This window comes from Anastrepha obliqua, chromosome 4 (assembly GCF_027943255.1).
Source record: "Anastrepha obliqua isolate idAnaObli1 chromosome 4, idAnaObli1_1.0, whole genome shotgun sequence".
Lineage (NCBI taxonomy): Eukaryota > Metazoa > Arthropoda > Insecta > Diptera > Tephritidae > Anastrepha > Anastrepha obliqua.
Genome location: NC_072895.1, coordinates 71,081,071 through 71,105,687, shown reverse-complemented (window position 1 = coordinate 71,105,687; position 24,617 = coordinate 71,081,071). Strand labels below are relative to the sequence as shown.

Sequence of the window (24,617 nt, the reverse complement as noted above, 5' to 3'; positions counted from 1 at the left end):
ACAGTAAGCTTCTAAGGCACACACGCGCTCTTTCCAATACGTCAAAACAGTTTACGGTAGACTTTTGGTAAAAACGACGCAGTTAACATACATACAACCAAACTACGGCAGGGGCCCAAAGCCTTAAGAAACAAAATCATAATGAAATCAGTTTGGCGAAATTAACATCCCAAAGTTGTTCTACCCACCTCCCCCTCCACTCCTTAACTGCTCAACGGCAGCTCAAACTTTATGTCTTTCACAAGTTGTGTCAAATAATTTAGCATTTACGTTTGGGTGCCGTACGAAAATTCGTCAACCTTTCAATTTGCTTCCATCTACATTAACTGCCGCTTAATGTCACCCCGTACACCGTCAAAATTGTCTTATAGCGGAAGCAGAACCGGAAACACAGACAATAACAGCAATGCCAGCAAATCCGGCCAAACTGTTGTCGTATAAATGAGCGAACGAACGAATGGGCGAACGCGCGTGGTTGCAGCTCTGTTTGTTGAATGTGGCACAGTTTATTGCTGGTGAATAACTCGGTGCATTCAAGTGTTAAGGATTTCATTAAATTCACATAAAATACAGCTGTGCAAGCGAACAGTAAACATACGTACATACATTTTTATATAAGGCTTAAGAATTCCTCACATTCCTCACACGATGAGGGCACAATCGACAAGTAGCTCGTGCTGTCTCGTAATATGGTGGCAATTCCAACCGCTGCCAAGTGGTTAATTACCCGCTGAAATACTATCGATATATTTTTCATTAGCAAGAAATATAAGAAAACTATATATAGATGTATGTAGCTTCGTTAGTTTCAGACTTTTAGAAGAAACATCACTTGAGCTGCTTAAAGTGTCGAGGTCAGTTAAAAAATTTCGCAGAATCGAACAACACTGTGCAATAACCGAAATTACAATAGTATGATATTTTCTTAATATATTCTGCAGGTACAGTTACATATTTAATTCTAAGCCACTCGATGTATTCGCAAAAGTTAGATCGAATTTTTTTACAGCCTACTAAAGATTTCGTGTTTCCACCCGAGTTGTTTTCCAATGAGTGGAGAAAACTCTTAAAATGTATGTTAACCCTAGAAGGGTACTGTGAGTAAAATTTACTCACATAAGGAATAGATTTGTTCGTAAATCTGCAGGTTGGCCACACTGAAAGTCAAGCCACTAGCAGTGCTTGGCCCACTCTGTCATTAGTCGGCTGCCGCAAACATTGAATGGTGTTGTTTGATTTATCGCGCTTGTGGACAATTTAAAAAAAGTTAGTGAGTAAAATTTACTCATCGGTACCCTTTACGTACTAAATTATGTGAGTCAAATTTATTTATCAGTAACTTAGTTCGTGTCTAAAAAATATATTTTGTGCTGAATTATGACAATTATGTTTGTGTTTTGTATTATGTTACCGTAAAGAAAACTACAGAGCAAATGGCAGGTCGCGGGCTATCAGAACAAAATATTTTGGATGCAATACTTGAACTAGAATCTGAGGAAGAAGACAATTTGGAGTTGGAGCTTTGTAACTTTGATGAGGATTCTAGGGACAGTGTTACAGATCCGGAATATCAACCAGAACCGGAAGAATTAAATGATGTCGAAGAAAATTTGATACACGGAATCATAAATGCAGAAGAAGCTGAAAACGAAGGAAGGGAGGAAACACCTGGAAGCAGCAAACGTAAGAAACAGAAACTTATTGAGGGGAGAAGAAATGAAAGATCAGCTGCCCAAGAAATTTGTGAAACAGAAGAGGTAATTACAATTATTACACCTAGTACCAACAATCTGATCGGAAAAGATGGAAATTTTATTTGGAGTAAGGAACCTGTTGCTGCGCTAGGTCAAAAAACTCCCTCAAAAAATATTGTTCACATTCGCCCTGGCCCAACAGCAAATGCAAAAAATTCGTTGTGTCCTGCCAGCTGCTTCAAACTGTTTTTTACCGCAGACATATTGGAAGAGATTTTGGTTTATACAAATAAAAAAATAAACATTCAAAGGCAGAACTATAACGATAAATATCACGCGGTTTTGTCAAATTTGGAAATGGACGAACTTGAAGCATTTCTTGGTTTGTAAGTCTTGTCCGCTGCTCTCAAAGATAATCACTTGGCAACACATATGATGTTTGACACTACCTACTGTGGGGAAAGGTACAAGGCAACCATGCCTGAGAGAAAGTTCAAATTTATCCTAAATTGTCTAAGGTTCGATGACAAAGAAACAAGAACTGCTCGAAGAGAAATGACCAAACTAGCTCCAGTTTCTTCTATCTGGGACAAACTTCTAAACAATTGCAGAGTGAACTATAAGACTGGAAGCTATATAACCATTGATGAGCAACTAGTTGGACTTAAAGGTTAATGTCCATTTATGATGTATATTCCCTCTAAACCCAACAAGTATGGCATCAAAATTGTCATGTATTGTGATAGCGGAACAAAGTATATGTTGGATACCATTGTTTACCTTGGAAAAGGAAGTGTTCCTCCTGCAATGGCTGCTGGTGAATATTATGTTCTTGAACTGCTGAAAAATGTAAAGGATACCAATCGAAATGTCACGATAGACAATTGGTTTACGAGTGTACCACTCATTCAACGTCTCCGTTATGAATACAAAATAACAACTTTTGGCACAATAAAAAAAAAATAAACCACAATTGCCTATTGAAGCTACAGTTATAAAGTTTCAAAAACGAGCCGCATCCACTTCATTGTTTATATTTCATGAGGATTTGACAGTTGTATCATACAAGCCCATTAATAATAAACTTGTATTATTGGCGTCTAGTATGCACAGTACGGGTAGTATTCATGAGATCACTGGAAAACCAGAAATAGTGCATGTGTACAACTCAACAAAAGGAGGAGTTGACAGTTTTGACCAGATGTGCCAAAACATTAACCATGGCAGGAAAACCAGAAGGTGGCCTCTATCATTTTTCCAAAATATGATGAACATAGCTGCAATAAACGCATACATCATTTACGCGCACAACATGTGTAGCCGTGGGCAAAAGCCAGAATCCCGACTTAATTTTGTGTTATCTCTACACAAGGAGTTAACGGAAGGATTTCAAAGTAAAAGATTAGCAACTAATACAAACATGAGCCTGGCGTTGAAAAAATCCATTCAGAATATTGTAGGCGCAAGCCAAGAGGCCCATAGTGCCGGAGAAGACCGAAAGGGACCAAGAAAGTACTGTAATTTTTGTAGTTATACCAAACGTAGATACACCACCACTTATTGCAATTGTGGATTAGCTATTTGCGGTGAACATGCACAAAAAAAGTGCCCTGAATGTGCTTGAAAAACAATTTTTATGTATTTATAATCGTCAAAAATCAATAATAAAGTATTATTTTTGCTTATTTTACATATTATAATAAAAAATTACACTTATATTATATGCTGGCTTTAAATTTTTTTCATTTAAAACTATTATTTTACAAAATAAATCAGATAATAACGTAAAAATTCTGAAGTGAGTAAAATTTACTCATCGGTACCTATAAGCGCCTACAATTTAACCGTACCCATCTAGGGTTAAGGGGTAACACCACTGTACACGCGTAAAATAAACACGATTTTTAAAGAATTTTTTTGTATAGAAGGAAAGGGAAAACAATCACTCTGATTTGGGAAGTTATTACTTATATACTAAAATACAAAACTACAAAGTTTGATCGAAAAATTTTACAAAATGGCGGCATTGGAGACATTTTTGTAATGTGGTTTCTCTTGAAAGAGCTCCGCGGCACGCAGCACAGAGGGTGCAAATTTTAATCTGGAACAAAGAAACATTTCTTTTCTTAATCTAGATAAGAAAAGCTAGAGAAACACGTAGGGGATTTAAAAAATATTTATTTTTGTGGAATTAGCAAGCATTTGAAGGAAAAAACTCTATTTTGGACTAAAAAAACGGCACTTAAATAATTATAACAATCGTTTAAATTAATCTATCGAAAATCCCCTACGCTCTTCTCTTAAGAAGGTTATTATACAGACGTAGTGAAAAACCTGATTAAAAATATTTAAAATTGTTTGAGTTATGTTGCGTGCCAGTTTCAGAAAACGTGTTTTGAGAAAAACGCGTTTAAAGTTTGGAAATTTGGAGAAGTCGTTAGGTAGCAGTCACTAACGCTTGGTTAAAAGCTTAAAATATTTATGAAATAAACTTCGGTAACGTACAAAACTTTTTGTTCTCTATTTTAAAAGGTTCAAAGAATTTTTTAAGCTTATAAAAAAAAAATCAATTTTTTGAAACTTCTACAGTGGTGTTACCCCTTAAGCGAAATAAAAGGTTAAGACGCGTAGAGTAAAATTGCACTTAAAATTTTTGCGATGAAGTATTTTAACCTTTAGCTCTCAACCAAAAGGGTAATTTTGTCCCTTATTTCAAGAAACCCGTCAAGAATTAAATTTGAAAAGTCGTTAGAGGAAAAAGTTTATTAGAGGTCTTCTCAGACAAAACCATAATATATTTATGGAATTGGCAGTTATACCTTTTACTGAGTGTTTGGCCGAACTCTTCCTCCTAAATATGGTGTGCGCCTTGAAGTTTTTTTACTAGTGAAGGAACCTACAGATTTAAGCAGAATGGCAGATGTTTCTTATGAGGGGTCTCTTCATGCTAGAAATATACTCCAGAGTTTGCTATTGCCTGCCGAGGGGCGACGGCTATGAAAAAAAACTTTTTCTTTTATCATATGATGTTTCATGCTTCGAAATAAGAACCTGCGCGCTTCCAAATGGTAGTCACACACTAACTCATTCATTTGCCAAATTTGGTAAAGAGACAAATAGATAAAGTAGGATGGTTATATTGGGTTTGTTTAAGTTGGTTAAGTTGCCCCTGAAAATGACAGAGCTTATTTGGACGTGAACCATAAATTCAACCATTGTGGTAGTATTCGGAAGCAGAAAGTTAAGTGGATACAGGTGTATGTAAGGCAATACTCGCATGATGACTATTCACAGCTCGGATATCCGCTTTATGCAAGCGTCTATTATTCAAAACTGCTATCTCCGCAGACACAACTAAAGAAAGAGAAAAGCAACTTGCCTGTATGTTAGTGTAGCGAATGGAAGAAAGATGAAAATTCGATGATTTTAACTTATCAGTTACCGTAATAGAGGCTCAAAGAAATGAGGCATGGTGAGACTTACATGAATATCTAAAGGGCAATGTGCGGTTAGGACAGCCAACACAACCAAGGATAGAAGCCTTAGGGGCTTCTTCGAACATTTTTTATGCATGCGTATTCAGAAAGACTTCGCGCTCTTATAATGTTTGTTATTGTCCAAGAGTCGCTGATTTCACATATACCCCACCTCTCCAGGCTGCGATCTACAGATAGTCAAGTGAACCACAATGGCGTGAACAGTAGCGATAGCAACGGTGGAACCTGTAGGTATAGCTGGTATATTGCTAGTCGGATAGTGACAAAAGAATCGATAAGGTTATCCTTGTCTTCCTTTGAGAACTTTAAGTTCCCTGGACCTGACGGAATATATCCAGCAATGCTTAAAAAAGGAGGAGACAGGCTGATTGAGGCCCTGAAAAGGATCTCCACAGCCTGTCTTGCACTTGGTTGCACTAGGTTATAGAGTAGTATTTATTCCGAAACCAGGAAAAGACGACTATTCCCTAGCAAAAAGTTTTAGATCAATCAGTTTGAGATCGTTTGTGTTGAAAAATCTAGAACGTGTGGTGGAGAAACATATTCGAGGTGGGGTATTGCCGAGAAGTTCACTTAGTAGAAATCAACTCGCTTGCCAGAGTAGAAAATCAAGTGAATCAGCCTTACACGATCTTGTTAGCAAGATTGAAGCCGGGCTGGAAGCTGACGAATACACAATGGTCGTGTTCGTGGACATTGAGGGGGCTTTTGATAATGCCACTTTCGGCTCAATATGTTCTTCTTCCGAACGACACGGAGTTAATCAAACCATTGTAAAATGGATATATTCTATGCTCTCTGAGAGGCTGTTAACCGCTGGTGGGAGCAGTGATGAACAAATCACAGTCAGAGCCAAGCAAGGATGTCCCCAAGGGGGTGTTCTTTCTCCGCTGCTGTGGTGCTTCGTCGTAGACTCTCTATTAGTGGAGATGCAGGAAATCGGCTTTCACGTCCAAGCATATGCGGACGACGTCTGTGCGCTAACATCAGATAAATCCTTAAGGAGGCTTTGCACGAAAGTGCAGAGGATTCTTGACAAAATCGATGACTGGTGCATGAGATAAGGTCTTTCGTTAATCCGAACAAAACAACCATAGTCTTGTTCACGAGAAAATGGAAATTGGATGGACTCAGTCTTCCAACTCCGAAAGGTGTGACACTTGGCCTTTCCGATGACATAAAATATCTAGGAGTAATCTAGGAGGCACTTATCAGACCAATCATCACTTACACTTCTGTGGTCTGGTGGCGACGGAGCATGGTTAAGTTCATAGTCCGGGAACTATACAGGCTACAAAGAAGTGTATGTTTATGCATCACGGGTGCCATGAGTAAAACCTCTGGTGATACCCTATATGCTATGCTTGATTTGCTCTCCGCGGATCTTAAGATACAACAGGAAGCAATAAAAGCAATGTGTAGACTCCATAAATATGGTTTCTGGCACGAAGATGGAATTTCAGGACACAGAGAAATCTTTAAGTTGCTGTCGGAGCAGTATCCACTGTTTTTGGCACCTAAAGACGACCTGATACCCACAGTTTCATTTGGAAGGAAATTTGTTGTCAGATTGTCATTGTGTGAATAATGGAGCAATCCAGAAAGCATGCAGGGAGGTTTGACCGATATTTTCTTTACCGCTGAGTCCAAGAATGAAATAGGGTCTGGAGCCGGATGGTACTTAAACGATAGTAATAAATATCACTATGCTATGGGGGAAATGGCAACTGTGTTCTAAACGGAAGTAGCGGAATGGATAATCGAAGGGAGATGGAGCGGGGAACAGATTGGAGTTTTCAGTGACAGTCAAGCTGCACTGAAGGCCCTGGAGAAGGAGCTAAATTCTGTCGCACGACAAAACTTGACTTGTACTTATATGGGTTCCAGGACACTCCGGTGTTCAAGGAAACGAAATTCTTGACGAATTGGCCAACCGTGGATCAGCGGTTCCCCCATAAGAGCCAGAGCCAATAATAGGAGTCAGTTCCGCAGGAATAAAGAACTGGATCAGCGATTATGTAGGCAATCTACATAAAGAGCGATGGTCCGGTCTAGAACGCTGCAAAACTACAAAGTGTTTTGTGACAAGTCCGAACAGAAAACTGTCACACTTTCTACTAAAACTTAGAAGGAAAGACGTTCGGTTGATGGTCGGTATCATTACACGGCACATCCCGTGGGGTCAGCATATGACCATCATTGGAATCATTGAGGACCCAGTGTGCCTGCCATGCTGTGAGTGTCCTGCCTTTGCTAGAGCACGGCTGCGAGTTTTAGGTTCCGATGTTATGAAAATGAGTAGTATTCGTTCTCTAAAACTGGAGGATATTTACAGATTTGCCAAAGAATCTGGAAAATTCTCACAGGACTAACTACCTCTATCTCTGTCTCTATTCTTTCCCATATCTTTCTCTCTTCTTCTTTTCTCCTTCGCTCCTTGACTATCTACCCCCTTTCCAGGGCTTCAAAGGCAATGGGCTTTTTCGCTTGAGTGTTTTAGGAGCCACCAAATCTCCTGGTGCCCCTTGGCTCGGCCTTTTCAAATTTCACTTTCAATTTCGGAACCACAATCTTCTTTTTACATGAGGAAACCATTTTGTCTACTATGTTTAAATAAAATAAAATCATCAATTATCACGTTGTTTCTCAGTGTAAGAGAGTCTTAAAACGTCATCTTGTATTTGTATTTTGCGTTTACGTATTTCTAAAAATATATTATTCTAAAAGGCTTTACAAACAATAAGGTATGCTAGAGGTTTTTGCACGTATTCTAAATTTGAATCTAATATTATAAAACATTATGAAATTAGATGCTCTGAGGGATGAACAAATTTTGCTTTTTATGTTTTTAGTTAGAGGCAGGAAGTTTCAGAAGGGGACAATTAGTGTGATCATAAAAATGTACAAAAAATAGTAAACAAGGCTGATATTAATAATAATAATTATTTTATTAAAAATATTAGCCTTAAACATTTTTAAAAACTAAAATGATATTCTGCGGCGGATGAATAAATGCCCATAAGAAAAGCAACAATTTAAATGAAAGCGCTGGCCTTTGGAGAACTGAAGATCTTTCTAAAAGGACAACACTATATCAGTTCATATATGTAATGGGGTTTTCAATGGGAGCACTCAATATTTAGCAGTGCATAGAGTGACACATTTTTGGTAAAGTTAAAGCTGTGACATTTGGCAGAAACGTCTATTTAGAGACTTAACATTTAACTATAGAATGGATTTTAAAATTTATTATCAACTTTACTACCCTGTTTGCCAAATGTTCCATTCACTGCATCCAATCCATCATCTTTAAGGTGGATACTCATTTTAAATTAAAAACCTTTAAAAGCAAACAAAATTTTCTCAGGAAATTCATTTGGTGCTTTTATAACCTCTGGTGCGAACTACTATTTGATATGGATTTTGGTCTGGCGGTATTAATGGCCTTATTTGCTCGAAAATCCAGAAGGAGCTGCGTTCACTGTGAATGGTAGTTCATATCAGACTGTAAAAAACACCTCTTTTGGATTAGAACGGGTGCCTAAAATTTGATTAATGGATAGTTTCAACAAGATGGCGGCATTTGTTCTACTGTAAGTGAAATTTTGAACATATGGGATGAGTAGTTCCGTCCGTCTTCGTAGTTTCGCGAGCCAGCTACATTATTCACTGGTTACCGAAGTTATGCGACTAAATATTGCTTGGGTATTCTTTGGGAGACTACGTTCAAGGAGACTACGAGTAGGGCAGATAATTCCAAAAATGAAATCAACGTCACCATAATACTGAAAATAAGGGGCACAATATGTATGTATATTTTCTTTACATGACAGTGGCTTCATTCCAACTCCATCCAACTCAAACGAAAATGATACTTGTCGCTAAATACATTCTGCAAAATTCAGATCGAAAGTGTTAAGCTTGGCAGCGAGTCACACATACACCATTAGTAATGGAAAATTACCAACTGTGAAACTCCGGAAAACAGAAAAAAATTGAGTAACTTTTAGCTAGCGTATGAAGTGGTACACGAGGTGTTCTGAAGGTTCTCAAATGATAGCGAAACACCAGGACTGACTTCAGGGAAGGCAATACTGCATGTTGTGTGGCATTACACATTAAGTGCTATGACGGTCGCTTTTTGTATGGCACTTAATGCTTTCTGGGGTACCACGTGGCAGAAACGCGAGTAAGACTTCAGACAGAAGCCGAAATATTGACTAATACAAAAACTAAAGCAATATAAAATTGTGTGTTTTCTAAACTTCCGGTCTTGAGCTCAACTTATTGGAAATAATATTAAACCTTTCATTGCAGTATTTAGGCCTGTTTTTGATCAGTAACTCTATTCATTTTATACCTTTCTTCCTCATAAAACGCCATTGATGGCAATGCTATGCAGAAGCTGTGAATTTTTTTGGTTTGAAATTCCTCTTCATCTCCTTTATCATATAATTTTTTTAAATATTTTTTTTTGTTTTTGCAATGCAACTGTCACTACCTCGTTACAAAAGGCCGCACGAAGTCATAATTGCCTAAAAGATATGAAGTAAAAAATAGATATTGTTTTTTTCCTATTTTTGTTCATACATGTATGTGAGTGCATATATGAGGTGTTTTTTTCGAAGCGGATAAGCTTAAATGGAAATAAACAGACAAAATATTAAAGAATTTACATTTATTCGATAGTATTTTCATTTAACAGATAATTTAATGGAATTAGTAATTAAAAATGATTTCAGATTTTCGCAGTAAATTAGTTTGTCTTTCAACAATGTTCGCTTTAAAGCGGTTCATCGGCGTAGGAATGTGACTTTGTATATAGACAGAAAACTGGCAATTTGTGATCGTTGCTCTCGCGTGATTCACTTCTTGATGAATTACCAGGTGTCAAAATATCTTCAAAACAATTGGGAACTGCCAAATCGGATACCCCAGAAAAATGTGTTACCATTTAAAAGCTCTCTGGCACTAAAAAAATCACCCTTTATATATACGCTCTGACGAAATAGTTCACCACAATGGCGTACGGCTGTGCACTGTCAGCCATTTGCCAATTGCTGATGTTACTCATACGCCCTGTTGGCTGCCTGCAGCAGTGAAGCGCACAATGTGAAATGCGTCAGGCAAAGCGAATAATGGAGAAATACGAATTGCTTACGTAGGCAGTACTTGCATTTTCTTCTTTTAGTTTTTGTAATAGATTTGCAAAAACCGAATGCTGTTGTTTTTTCTTCTTTCTGTCATTTCCACAAGGCTACTTTATGCCCATCAATAAGCTGAAACCTTGCAGCAGTGTATAACAACAAAAGCATACTGGCAGTCGGCTGTTGGCAATTCGCTGTTGGCACTGAGTATTTGATGCTTAACATTCGACATGGCCAAAGGGCATATTTTTGCTGCTTCTTTCGCTATGCGCTATGATTGTAAAAAAGTATTGAGTTGTGTGCATCTGTGCGTCTGAGTTTATGCAGCTTTATGTTGGCATAGCCAGCTGGCATCTGCTGTCCACTGTTGTAGCACAAAATGCAAAATTCTCAAACCAAAATTGCAATTCAGAAGATTTTTTTTGTTTCTTTGGGCTTTGTGCGTGCAAGGCCTCAGTACATATGTGCTATATTACATAATATACGCACATATACATACATATGTTTTAAATACAGCCTGCCCAAATGCGCATTCGGCAGTCCGCATTTTAGTATAAAAGAGATTTAGCAGTTAAGTACTAGGAGCTGAGTTCAACTCTGTATTGTTCTCAAAAATGTGTTAGGAAAAATAGCGCTTTGCTTTAGTTCCTGTCAAAGTTCGAAGTCGGTTGCTCGTAGATTTTGTATTTTATATATAAAAATGTGCAACACAGATGCGAAAATCGATCTTCGAAAATTTGTAGTTCCACATTCAGGGTAACGGCACAAATTGGCTGAGTCGGGTTGTCACGTGAAATATTAGCTGGCTGTTCACTGTGCCAGAGTTTTTGGCAGAAAGTGGCATTCTTATGCTGCCACACCCATACTATTGCAAGGGGTAATGCCTTTTCTTATTCTCACCTCAAAAGAGCTCATTATACGGGAATGTAAGGAAGCTGTGACTACGATGTTTAATGGGCCTACCACGAAAGTTACCAAGAGATTTTTCATTCATGATAGCAATGTTGGAATCACATTGTTAACAATTAGAAGATTTTTTCTCCAGTTCAAGTGGACTCTTTCATGGGTCTACAATATAACCTAAAAAGGGACCAGTGTGAACGGCAATAATACAAACTTTTAAAACACGATAATACGAAATTTTATTGATTATTGTTTCCAAATCTATTTTAATGATGGGAAGTGGGAAACACTTCGAGAAAAACTCTAAGCTCGAAAATCGAAACTTTATGAAGCACACATTTGTAACTGTCAGAGCTTGGTTAAAATTTTATTCCTGATTTCTTTGACTAATATATCAGGTCACTCCATAAGTTCGTGCGTTTTTTAGAGGAGATCTTAAAATTAATAAGAAAGATGTTTAAAGTATTTATTAATCAATAATATATTTTCCTTCATTATTTACAATGTCTTCCCAACGCTTAGGATAATTTTTAATTCCCTGCTCAAAAAATTGTTTGTCCTTGGAGCCCAAATTTGCTTCGATATCCCTTTTTATAGCTTCTTTTGAGGAGTAGTTCTTGTTACTCATATGGGATTGAAGTCCACTGAAAAGGTGCAATATCCGGAGATCATTTTTAAACAAAGCAAAAATTCCCCCAAAACTTTACCATTGCCTACCCATGCGCGCCATCTATTAGAAAAAATATATTATATCATTCTGGTGTTTCGTGCACGGCGCTCTCGAAACCGGGCAGTGTCTAATGTTAGACACGCACCAACCCATTCGGTTACAGCGGCTGATTATTTCTCCTAATACTGCATATTTTTTATTAGTAGCTTTGCATATTTACAAAAAAATGTCAAACCAACGATATTTCTCCTTTCAGTCGTATTGGGCATGCAATCAAACTACACTCTCACAACCTAAAGGGTTCAACTTAAGCTCCTTGCTTCAACACCACTAATACGTCAACATTTTTTAGATTATTGCATGAGGACACCTCCTCTAGAATACAGCTATCAGCCAACCAAGCCCCTTCAGAATTGATGAGAATACCTCCGTAGGAAAACATCAGGAAAATCATAGATTATTTAATTAAAACAGACCTCAGAATTTGAATTTGAATTCTGATTTATATTTTATTTGTTCCACATACTTTTACATATAATCGGTATTTTATTAATTTATTTGCTTAGTTATATAAAGTAATTCCAGTACCGGTAGTAATAAGTGTTATTTCCTTTATTATATTATTATTTTTCTTTTAATAAATAAACACATACATTTTTTTCAGTTCTTATTTTAAACTTACTTTCAATCTAACGTAAATACTAAAAAGTTTATTAGTAATTTGCATGCAATTTTGCAACTTTTTCAGGCTTCTTCTACCCATTCATTGGTTTATGGCATTGCAATGGGTGCAATGAGTTTTATTTAATACAATAAATAAATTTAAAGATTTTAATATTAAATTTTAAATATTTTTAAAAATTCGTTTCAAAGGTTGAAATAATTAAATTTTTTGGAATTTTGATTTTTATCATTTTTATGGACTGGGCAGAGAAAACTAAACCACCAATGTAGTAAGTCTAAGCTTGTTGGTTTTCCATTTGAACTAAGGTAATTTAGAAAATAATGTAAACTACTTTTTTTAGCAACTTAAAGTATTACTATTTTATTGAAAACTGAATTTTCTTAAGTTAAAAATGTTTAATTTAACTTCCCAAATCTATTTAACTTATTTTTTGAAGATGACACTCGCCAAATGTACGTCGCGGCTACGAGTTACATGGGCCAACCAATCAGTTCAATAAATCGATTATTAACCGCGTTGTAAGAAGTACTACCCGGTCATCCGTCTAAGAGAATGTTGGGAAAAAATGGGGTCTCCAACCAAAATTATCCAACTGGTCCTACACAGCCATTGTAAGGCCAATACTAACATATGCGGCACTAGTTTGATGGCCTGCAACAGAAAGGAAATACAATAAAACTAAAACGTGTATCTTAACTACAGGAGCGCTTAGCACCAGTCCTACCGAAGCGCTCAATGTACTAGCACATCTATTGCCATTAAATTTACACATTAAAACAATAGCTACTTGCAGCGCGGTGAGACTCAGAGACATAGGAAGCTGAACAACAAGGTCGTACGGTCACAGTAAGATCCTCCTACAGGGACCCCCGCTGCTCAAAAACGGATCAGACTACACAGTTCCCGATCTCAACTTCAAGAAAGGCTTTACGGTACGTTTTCCACCGAGAGCCGAGTGGAGCAAAGGAGAGGTGATTAGAAGACACGATATCGATGGTTCTAAGATGAACTGTGGTATGGGAGCTGGCTTCCATTCGGAGCCACTCAACCTATCTCAATCAATTCCTCTTCCTGATTATGCCACCGTGTTCCAGGCAGAACTGTTAGCGATCAGAGAAGCATGCAAATCCCTAGAACTCTACAAGGAAGTTGGTGCAAGAGTAGCTATCTTCTCAGACAGTCAAGCAGCTATTAAGGCCTTAGACTTCAACTACATTTCATCCAAACTGGTCCTACAGTGTAGAGAGGAGCTGAAACTGCTCAGCCAATGGCTTGAAATTACCCTGATATGGGTTCCCGGTCATAGGATCATACGGGGCAATGAGATAGCGGATGAGCTAGCAAGAAAAGGCTCGACACTAGACATAGCAGAAGCGGTGGTAGTCTCCACCCCACTGAACACACTAAAAGCATCCATTGCTTCACACTATCATGCTTTAGCCGAAAGAAGATGGAAGCAAATACCTACATGTATTACAACAAAAAACACATGGCCGTCATACAAAATCCAAAGGACGAATGACCTGCTAAGATGTTCTCGGCCAAACATCTCACGTATCACTGCAGCCCTTACAGGACATTGGAAAGTAGGGGATCATGCAGCTAGACTCATTCTACCCTTCAATCCTATCTGTAGAAGCTGTCAAGCGGAAGGGGCGAAGGAAAGTCTGTTCCACTATTTATGTGAATGTTCGGGACTAGCCAGGGCACGACTCCGATCCTTCGGTAAGCCTTTCCTAAAGCAAATTAAGGAGATCTCAGACATCGAGATAAAGGATTTGCTGCTATACTTGGACCTCACTAAATGGATCTGACTTGGAAACAGTTGTTCCTGCTGACAGTTGTTAAAGGGGAACTGCACAAATTACTTCTCAGGAAAGCACAGATAAGATGGAGCTCCATTTCTCCATGTGCTCTTTCGAAACCTTTTGGCTACAATAGAATATACGAAGGACTCAGAAAATCCTTTGGACTCCTCTTCATTCAATTTCCAAACTCGTAGCTGTGTTTACCGGTCACTGGGTGATCGGTACACACGCGGAAAAACTAGGGTTACCATTGCAGAAGCTGTGCGGACCTTTCAGAGGAGGAGACTGTGGAGCACTTTCTCTGGGCTTAGCAGCTAGACGATTAAGGTCACTGGGCGCTTCTTCCTTCGACAGCCTGGAGTAGTGCGCCAACCTAAATCCAATTGATCTTCTACATTATATCAACAGCTCGCCTGTTAGAGGTCCTATACTGGTATCAAAATGGCTTCAGTGCTACTGGAGGAGTGCCAAACTGGCACTTCAACCATTTCACATACCTACTTACCTAGGGCATACCTATATAATATTTGTTTGTAGTTACAAGGTGATGCCTCACCAAAAAAAGTTGTGGGTTATATTTTAAGATTTCCACCAAATATTTTGTATAAATTTAAGCTCTATGTGACTTGGACCAATTCGAAAGAACCTCGAAAAATAGACTTTTTCATATATAAAATTAGTTTTTAAAAATAAGATTTCCAAATTTTCAATTTCAGATGTTAGAAGGGTTTATGCTTAGAAGGTCTGCATAAAAATATATAAAAATTTTATGAACGGCATCAACATAAAGAGATTTTTGGAGATACTTTCAAGTCCTGCGCAAATCTTAATATGTTCTCATTTATTCGGGCGAAAGCCTTAAAACGTAATACATTTAATATTCCCAATGGTAGGATAGTGCAGAGTTTTGGTTTTTCTGCATGAAGAGTGAAAGAGCATTATGTATGTAGTAGGTTTGTATGCGTAAATGTATTTTGTATTTCTTGACGAACACTGTGTGTCTGCCCACCAAAGCTTTCATGCTTTCGTTCGCATCTCTAAACTATTTTACTTTCCTATTTTATGACCTTTGCGGTCAGCGATTTTAGCTCAATTTTATTATACCTAAAAATATTACAGTTCTTGCTTTATTGGAATTTATTTATGTAAATATTTGGTGTGAAGGAATGTTTTTTTTTGTTGCTCTTAATCCCAGTGTATTTACGAGCTTTGGCGATATTTGCCAAGATATCGACTCGCAGCATAAAATTCTTTCACACTATTTGTTCTCGATATGAACTCATACCAACATAAAACTTCTTGCTATTCTATTTGTACCTTTTCGGGCTACGTTTTATGCTTTCATACATCAACCTTCGTCTTCATCCTTCATCTGGTCAATAATTTGATTAGTTGGCCTTGGTTTTATGAGTATAGCCGTAAACCATATATATATATATATATATATATATATGCAACCATTATGTATATATATATATATATATATATATATATATGCATATATGCAACCATGACCGCAGGCTAAGCTTCCATATCTTGCAGACATATGTATCAGGATTTTTTAACTAATGGTATGGTGAGAGAAAGGGGTAGAAATCAATAATTTATTTTATTTCGTTGGAGAAAAATTATGAGAGGTGCTCCTAGCATTCAAGGAACTAGTCAGTTTATAAAGTTCTCTATAAGTATGTATCTGTAGTCGTTTACCAAAGTAGATTAAGTCGACTTAAGATAAAAATCGAATTGTTTTCTTAGGAATGTTTTAAATATAATACTTAACGGTTTACTGCATAATTTTCACTAACTTTAATTACTGCTTTCTTTATATTAATTTATAAAAATATATTTTTACGCTTGTTTACGGGAATAAGCCAGCGTAAGAATTAAGCAAATACGGCCAAACTTTTGTTTCGACTTAGACTACTATGTCACACAACTACGTATATAGTCGCATACTTATGATATTAGAGCGTTCATCTATTATAAATCGTTGAGGTGAACCGCTCCACAAGTTTAAGGCGTGTGCCTTGACTCGATCCTACAAATTACTCCGAGCAGCAGATAATTTTTAAATAATAAATTAGCTCCGGCCAAACGTGGTTTTCATGGCCCTCTTTGTAGCAATAGTTATAATTGTTTTTGTAGCACCACACACCTGTCTGTATTAAAGTTAGTTTAATTCACCCTGATTTGTTATATTTATTTGTTTTATTTATTTGCTAGGAATTCAATTATAAATAATTGTATTACGAGAAGGCCTTGATTAACACTTGAAAACCTTATAGAAATAAAAATAAAATCGTGTCACACTTTATAGCGTCTAGGACTTAAAAACTAATGGCAATGGCGCCTATTAATGGATGTTTAATAGCTGTTGTATCATGTGACTGTAGTTAAACAGCAAATAGCCCCAAATGCGATAAACTTTTCTCGCCCATTGCTACAATACATTCTTATCCACTGTTATCTACATATAATATATATGGAGCGAATTCTTGTACAAAATTTCGCCGTCAAGGCGTATACGCAATACGAAGGCTAGTATACCTGTAAAGGTCACAGCTTACACAACAATTATCCTTCAGTTAACCCTAACTGTTCTGCTTCGTAGAAAAAAAATACAACAAAGATTAAGTATACGCAAACAATTATACAAATATTTACCGTTAGTGTTTTCAGCGCACGCTTTTCGTACGTAAATTTTTGTGAAGATGCGTGAAAATGAATGAGAGGCGAATAACAGCACACAACAACAACCACAATTACATTAAATACACCAAGAACAGCAGAAGTACCAATGTGACCAAGCAGGGGAGGGAACGAAAAACTATTAACTACATAACCTCCAAAATAAAGTGGCATCATCAAAAGTTACAAATTAAATGTTTATTCAACCCTCACCAATGGCCTTGCGTTGCTAACTAGTAAACTGGGTACATACATACAGATATATGTATATGTACTTGAGCTACAACGCACGCTTGCTATAAAAAAAAATGTAATTCATTGGAGGGTTTTATTGCCACTTTTACCGAGAGAATTTTACTGGTACAAATATGGGTTTTATGGCGAATTCAACTAAAGGGAAAACTCAAACTATAAATTAGCTCAGGTAACTCAGCTGTGAGGGGTAACAAAAACAAAGTGTGTGGCACTCAGCACAGAAAATGTAATGAGCATACAGATATGCGCACAAACAAATAAGCAAATGAATGAATAAATTCGTAACCATTCACATACTTATCATATATAATATAATAATACTCAGGTAAATCTGCACATCAGCAAATACTTATTTTTTATAGCTTGCAATTTCTTTTCGCATGCTGTAAACTACCTGCGAGTAAAATTTTTACGATCATGAAAATAAACAGCTTTCCACTAGCTATATCGAGCGAATGAAATACGGAAAAAGTTTGCGAAATGAAAAGAGTTTCGCTACAGCCAAACAGCAAATTGCCAGTGAGTGCATACATACACACATCACATTAAAGTTAAAAACAAATAAGTAGTAGAAACTGGTTGCCGGGTGATTTGAAGAGGATCAAGAATAGCAGAATAAAATTCTAAATGAAATAAGAAAATCAAAGTAGGTTTTTGACGCTAGCAGCATAATGAGGGCGCAACCTCAAATCTGTAGCGCTGTGAGTTCACTCTACCACTGCGAATGAAAAGCAAAAGTCAGTAAGCCAGTATTTGTTAAACACAATTTTCGCCGCTGTTACGGTTTTTTTTTTGTTTTTCTCCATGACTTAGCGAAGCGTTTGAGAATCGCACATTAGGTATGGCTAGCAGCAGGGCACTGCAAAGGATTGGCCTTTGGGTAGTGGGGTTCGAGCTAATTTGTTTTCACTTCGCATATCTGTTGCCTTTGCTCTCTTGTTTCTTAAGTTAAATAGCGCTTTGGGAGCGTGAAATAGCTACGCACTTACATAGAGTCAATTAAGGGTGAAAGTAGTAGAAGAGGGTAGAAGTATATAAAAATTGCTTTAGGTAACTTGTATCAAAGCATAACGTGCTTTCAAGCGAGAATTCCTTTACGCTAAGCCAAGGCTACACTCACTACCTAATGTAAGTAGTTCGCATTCAAAGCATTGCAAGCTGCAACGCAAAATCAAGGAGCGTACTTTGTATACGCACATAAAATAGTACATAGCTTTGTTTTCATATGCAAATATTAAATGTACCTACACAAAATAACCTTCCACGTATAAAGTATACATTTTATGTGTTACATATACACACATATATATTTACGTAAAGTGCTTGTGGCTACTTAAATTTATGTTTCATATTAGAATTTAAAAATCAGTTCAACACAATTTAGAAAGTGTAATAACCTGCACCTAAAGAATGAAAAAAAAGAAAACGAAGGCATGTGTTACCTTTACATAATATGTGTAGAAAAAAGCACATCAGTCATACTTTATACCTTGAACCGCATTATGAAAGAAAAATATTTGTAAATAAAAAATAAATATTTTCGAAAACTACAAAAAAAGTTAGCCATTAGTCACAAGAAATATAGCCTATTTTTTATTTTTATGTTTATTTATTCCAGTAACAAATTTTATTACAGTAAACTCATATATTCAAGGTTCTGTCAAATAATAAAATACAATATAGGTAAAATTAGGTACTTTTCTACCAAGAATGCCATTTCTTTTTCTATTTTTTTATTATTTACTTTTACTTCTCAAAATGCTGGATTTAATTTCAATAAGGTGACTTCAATTTTACATTGTTTTATGTTGCTGCTACGAAATTTACCTACAAAATGGGCTGAGGTTAAGGTTATATTTATTCCAAAGGTAGGGGAAAACCCCGAACAATTTCCTAAATCATACAGACCAATTAGTCTCAGCTCATTTTTCCTTAAAACAATGGAAAAGATAGTTGATCAGTATATTAGGGAAAACAATTTAGCTAACTTCCCACAGCATCGACTTCAATCTGCCTATCAACAGGGAAAATCCACTGAGACTGCAATACACAGCCTGGAAACAGCAATTGAAAAGGCTTTTGATAACACTTCCTATGAGGCAATCTATAATGCCCTATATCTAAAGGAGGTACCTGAACCCATCACTAGATGGATAATAGTCATGTTGAAATCTAGGACGATCAGCACCGAACTAGGAGGAACAATCAAATCTATCAAAGCCACAAAAGGTTGCTCCCAAGGAGGCGTACTCTCTCCTCTTTTGTAGACTCTTGGTTGGTTGGTTAGAGTGGTGATTCATCCAGAATCCAACTAGCGCTTCCGCACCATTTTGTTGCCACATCCTAGTTACCAAATTGTTTAACAGTTATTTGCAGCAGGACTATATCCAGTCTGTGCGGTTTAGGAACCTTATTAGGTTGTTGACGTCTAAGCCAGACAGCTGCTCGAGACTCTCGAACAGCGGTTTGCCCAGGGTTGACATTCTGTCCTTCCATAGGGCAGGGCATTCACAGAGAAAATGGAAGATTGTTTCTTTTTTCTCCGGTTGTTTACAACTATGACAGTATGTGTTGTGAGGGATGCCCATTTTGGCGGCTTGTTCTCCGATAGACCAGAAGCCAGTTATGACTGCCGTAAGTCTACAGGTGTCCCGTCGTTTCATGTTTATTAATGTCGACGATTGCTTGAGGTTGTAGGTGGGCCATAACGTTCTGCTGATTTTGCATTTCGTCTGGTCTCTCCATCTACACTCTGCAATTCGAAGGTATTTTAGGGAAATTGCATTCTTGACCGCACCTAGTGGGGTGAGTACTGGTACTGCAAGAGCGCTATTCATGGCAGATCCCCCTCTTGCCAGTTCATCAGCTTTTTCGTTACCTTCTATGTTCCGGTGTCCCGGAACCCAAATTAAGGTTACTCTATGGTTTTCACTCAAGTTGGTGAGGCTATTCCTACTTTGCTCCACCACTTTAGAGGTTGTTATAGTCGCATCCAGCGCCTGGATTGCAGCTTGGCTATCCGAAAGAATAGCGATATTGCCCTTGAAAGAGAAATCTGCGATTAGTAACCTACAGGCTTCCCCAATTGCTAGTACTTCCGCTTGAAAGACGCTACTGGTATTAGGGAGACGCACAGATTTTTCAATTCCAAGTCTCTGAGAATATATACCAGCTCCGACACCACAATCCATTTTACTGCCATCTGTATAGACTGTGGTATCGAAGGTGTTTAGAGAGAATCCCTTATTCCATTCTTTTTTAGATGGAAATAGTGTGGCAAAATTCCTATTGAACGTTACCATCGGGACGATGTAGTCAGTCCTCACCGAGGTTAACTGAGTTTGTCGCAATAATAGACCAGCGTGACCATAAGTTTTTTCTTTCCAGCGACCCGCTTCATTTAACCTAAATGCACTCATGGTTGCCGTCTTCTTTATATGTAGGTCTATTGGAATAACGTGTGTCATTGCATTAAGAGCCTCTCTAGGACATGATCTGATTGCACCGACCGTTATTGCACAGGCTGATCTTTGTATTCTGCCGAGTAATTTGGTATTGTACTCTCTCTCCAGAGCTTTCCACCAAACTACCGAGCCATACGTTAAAATTGGCCGTATAACCGCCTTATACAGCCATAATGTATGCTTAGGTTGAAGACCCCATCTTCTTCCAAGCATACGTTTGCAGGCATATAAAGCAATTTCTGCTTTCCTTACCCGTTCTTCGACGTTTAACTTCCAGCTAAGTTTGGAGTCCAGAATTACTCCTAAGTACTTTGCACTGGTTGATAGTGACAGAGTTTGTCCGTTGATGTTTGGTAGGGTGAAAGTTGGTACCTTGTATCTGGTGGTGAAAAGCATAAGTTCTGTTTCACGCGGGTTTAAACTTAGCCCACATCCTGTGGCCCAAGAGTTAAGCTCGTCTAACGCCCTTTGGATGATCCCACTGATCGTATTTGGACACAGTCCTGACACTATTAGCACCACATCATCAGCGTACGCCACCACTTTTACCCCACCTCCGTTAAGTTTTATTAAGATTTTGCTGATCACACATAGCCAAAGAAGTGGAGATAATACTCCACCTTGTGGAGTGCCCCCGTGGACCTTCTTGGTTATGTTGATATTGCCCATATTAGCTTTGATGATCCTGGTTTCTAGCATGGAGATGACCCAGTTACTAACGCAACTGTCCACCTCCAGGTCTATCAACGCCCGTTGGATGGCATCTGTGCTAACATTGTTAAAGGCGCCTTCTATATCCAAGAATGCCGCCATGGTATAATGTTTGCTCTCTAGAGAGCCCTCTATAGTTCGGATTACCTCGTGAAGCGCTGTCTCCGTAGATTTGCCTTTAAGGTATGCGTGTTGTGCAGTTGATATACCAGAGCTCTCCAAAGAGCTTCTGAGGTGCATATCCAAAAGTCTTTCAAAGGTTTTTAACAGGAAAGACGAAAGACTGATTGGCCTGAAGTCCTTCGCTGATTCATGTCCTCTTCTACCTACTTTTGGTATGAATACGACCTTGACTAGTTTCCAGCTATCTGGAATATGGCCTAAGTTTAAACACGCTTTAAAAATTTCCTCTAGCCATGGTAGGATACAGTCCAAGGTTTCCTGTAACATCTTTGGAATGATCCCATCTGGCCCCGGAGATTTAAAGGGTGAGAAAGATTTGATTGCCCATGCAACTTTTTCTTTGGTAATAATTTCATTTGCAAGATGCTGTGGATTATATTGGCTCCCCCTAATATTTCCCCTCTCACTTTCGTAAGCGCTGCATCCCGGAAAATGCGTGTTTAGCAGAAGCTCTAGCGATTCCTCTGCTGTAGCAGTCCAAGTTCCATCAGGTTTCTTGACCCAAGAAGCCATTGAGTGGTCTTTGGAAAGAACGCGGCTGAGCCTAGCAGAATCCCTGGTGGATTCGATTGACGAGCAAAATTCCCTCCAGCTCTCTTTTTTGGCGGCCCTGATTGCCTTTTTGTACTGTCTCCGACTTTCTCTGTACAATTCCCAATTTCCCGTCGAGTAGCTGAGGTTAAACGTTGATCTAGATTTTTCCCTTAGTTCTAAGAGCTCACTGCTCCACCAAGGAGGGTGAGTTTTTTTGCTAAATTTTATGGGGCAGGACGTTTTGTAGGCCCTACTAAATGCCTTTTCCAGTGTTATGACCCTACTCTCAAGGTTTTCCGTGAGAGTGATTTGAGGGATAGGAATCTCTCCTAACCTATTGTTTACTGCATTTTTGAACCTCTTCCAGTTGGTTCTCAACGGATTTCGATACGGTAGGGGTGAATCTACCTTAAGATCCAAATCGTAGAGTATCCAACTATGATCAGAGAAGGACCTTTTATTGGATACCCTCCAATTATCTACCCTAACTGAGCTATTTTCAGACATTAGAGTAACATCAATCACTTCCTCCCATCCTCTAAAGTACTCCGTACTAGGAAAGGTGAAAGTGGGTGTGTTACCCCTGTTACATACCGATAAGTTAGTATTAATAATAAAATTATATAAAGACTCACCTCGGTCGTTTGTCTCAGAGCTTCCCCACAACGCATGCCTCGCATTGGCGTCGCATCCGAGTAGCAGGGTTTTGTTTCTGGTTCCTTCAAGCACAAGCCCACAAGCCTCCTCGGGCGGTGCTGGCCGATCATGTGCCATATAGATGGATGCAAGTGTGATGCTGACACCGTCAGCAGCTTCCACCTCAACGGCCGTCACATCCTGTGAACTGTATGATGGGATTAAAAATATGTTTAAGTGTTTTTTGGCTACAATGCATGATCTAGGATTACCTTGAGTACGCTTATAGTACAGATTGTAGTTTCTTCCAGGGAACCCCTTCACCTCGTTGCTCCGCACCCAGGGTTCCTGGATTAAGGCTATGTCAACGTTCTCCTCCCCTAGGAGAACGGTTAGGTTGTCCGTTGCAGTTTGCGAATGCTGCAGGTTAATTTGGACAACCTTTAAAACCATTTGTTATTGGTTTGCTTCCGCAGGTTCGGCGTCATTTAACTGCATGCCAGTCAGCAGTTCGCTGGTGCCGTCAACCTCATCCTGCTCCTCCTCCGGATTCGCTGAACGGAATATCTTCAGCTGGGCCTTCCGTATGCCGAACCGAAGTTTGTTTTCCACTTTTTGCAGTGGTTCAAGGCTCTCTTCTGTAATTTGAAGGAGGAACGACACGCTGTGCCTTTGCGGAGCCTCCGCTTTGATGATCGACCAATCGGCCATCGGCACTGCGCGGTTGTGAGCCTGGAGATAGGGAATTAACTGATTGGCTTCAAACTCCATGTTTGGTATCCAGATGCGAGCCCTCGGCCTTCGTGGTATCTCGCTAGCTGGAATGAGCTTGAGCCTCAAGCCATCCCAGCTGTTCTGGATTTCACCAATCGCTTTTGTCAGGAAATGCAATGAGTACTGGTCATCGCATTTGATTACCCGGCAACCGCGAACCACTTCCACCGAGTCGAAACCTAGCGATTGACCCTCCGGGTTCGCCATGACATGGTCGACGATTATGCGAGACAACCGAGCCTCAATCTCCGACCATTTTTCCAGCACAGGTTTGCCGCGGTTGGAAGTTTCGTCCACCAGTGCCATTTGAAGATGGTCCCTTGCCACCTCACTGAATGGTTTCGTAAGTTTGGGGACAACCGCACCCTGATCTGAGATCTTGTGCTTCTTTGTTGCCCTTTTGTTTTCGTCTTGCGAACGGTTACGTTTTTTGGCCTCTGTCTTTCGGGCGGTTTGGAATACCAGATATTCGTCCACCACCTTTTGACACCTTGCCCTGTCAGCCTCATCTTTGGGATGAGCTTTACCTTCGGTCTCGTTCTTATGAATCCTGCCAAGGATAGCGAGAGACCTCTGGTAGAGCTTGTACCTTGATGGGCCTTTATTGGCGCGCTTTTGCCCCATGGCTTTAGCGGATGTTGTAGGTTCATTTATTGTTGTTGGCGTGCTGTGGCCCACAGCTTTACCCTCAACTGATCCGATCCCCAGTTTGTCATGGGTAACCGATTGTTTGTCCTGTCGCTTAGTTTGTGTGTCCGTTTGTCTGTCTTGTGCTGTCAGTGCGTCCGTTTGTCCTTCCGTCACTTTGTCCGTCTGTTTCTCGCCGCCATCCGATTTTTGTTTTTTTGTTGGTTTCATTGTTCTGGTTCGTACGGTCACCTGCCCCGCCCAAGGGGCTGCGCATGTCGCCATGCGCGGTGACCAAAGAGGAATTAGGGGAAATAACCGGTCGACCATGGCAGCGCCCC

At 38.8% G+C, this 24,617-nt stretch overlaps 1 protein-coding gene across 1 annotated transcript; it reads right to left on the bottom strand.

Moving 5' to 3' along the window:
* Positions 1 to 23,331: 23,331 nt before the first annotated feature.
* Positions 23,332 to 24,273, bottom strand: LOC129244210 (uncharacterized). Its single transcript, XM_054881823.1, has one exon. The coding sequence runs from the start codon at positions 24,271 to 24,273 to the stop codon at positions 23,332 to 23,334; it is 942 nt and encodes a 313-aa protein (XP_054737798.1).
* Between the last annotated feature and the right edge of the window lie 344 nt (positions 24,274 to 24,617).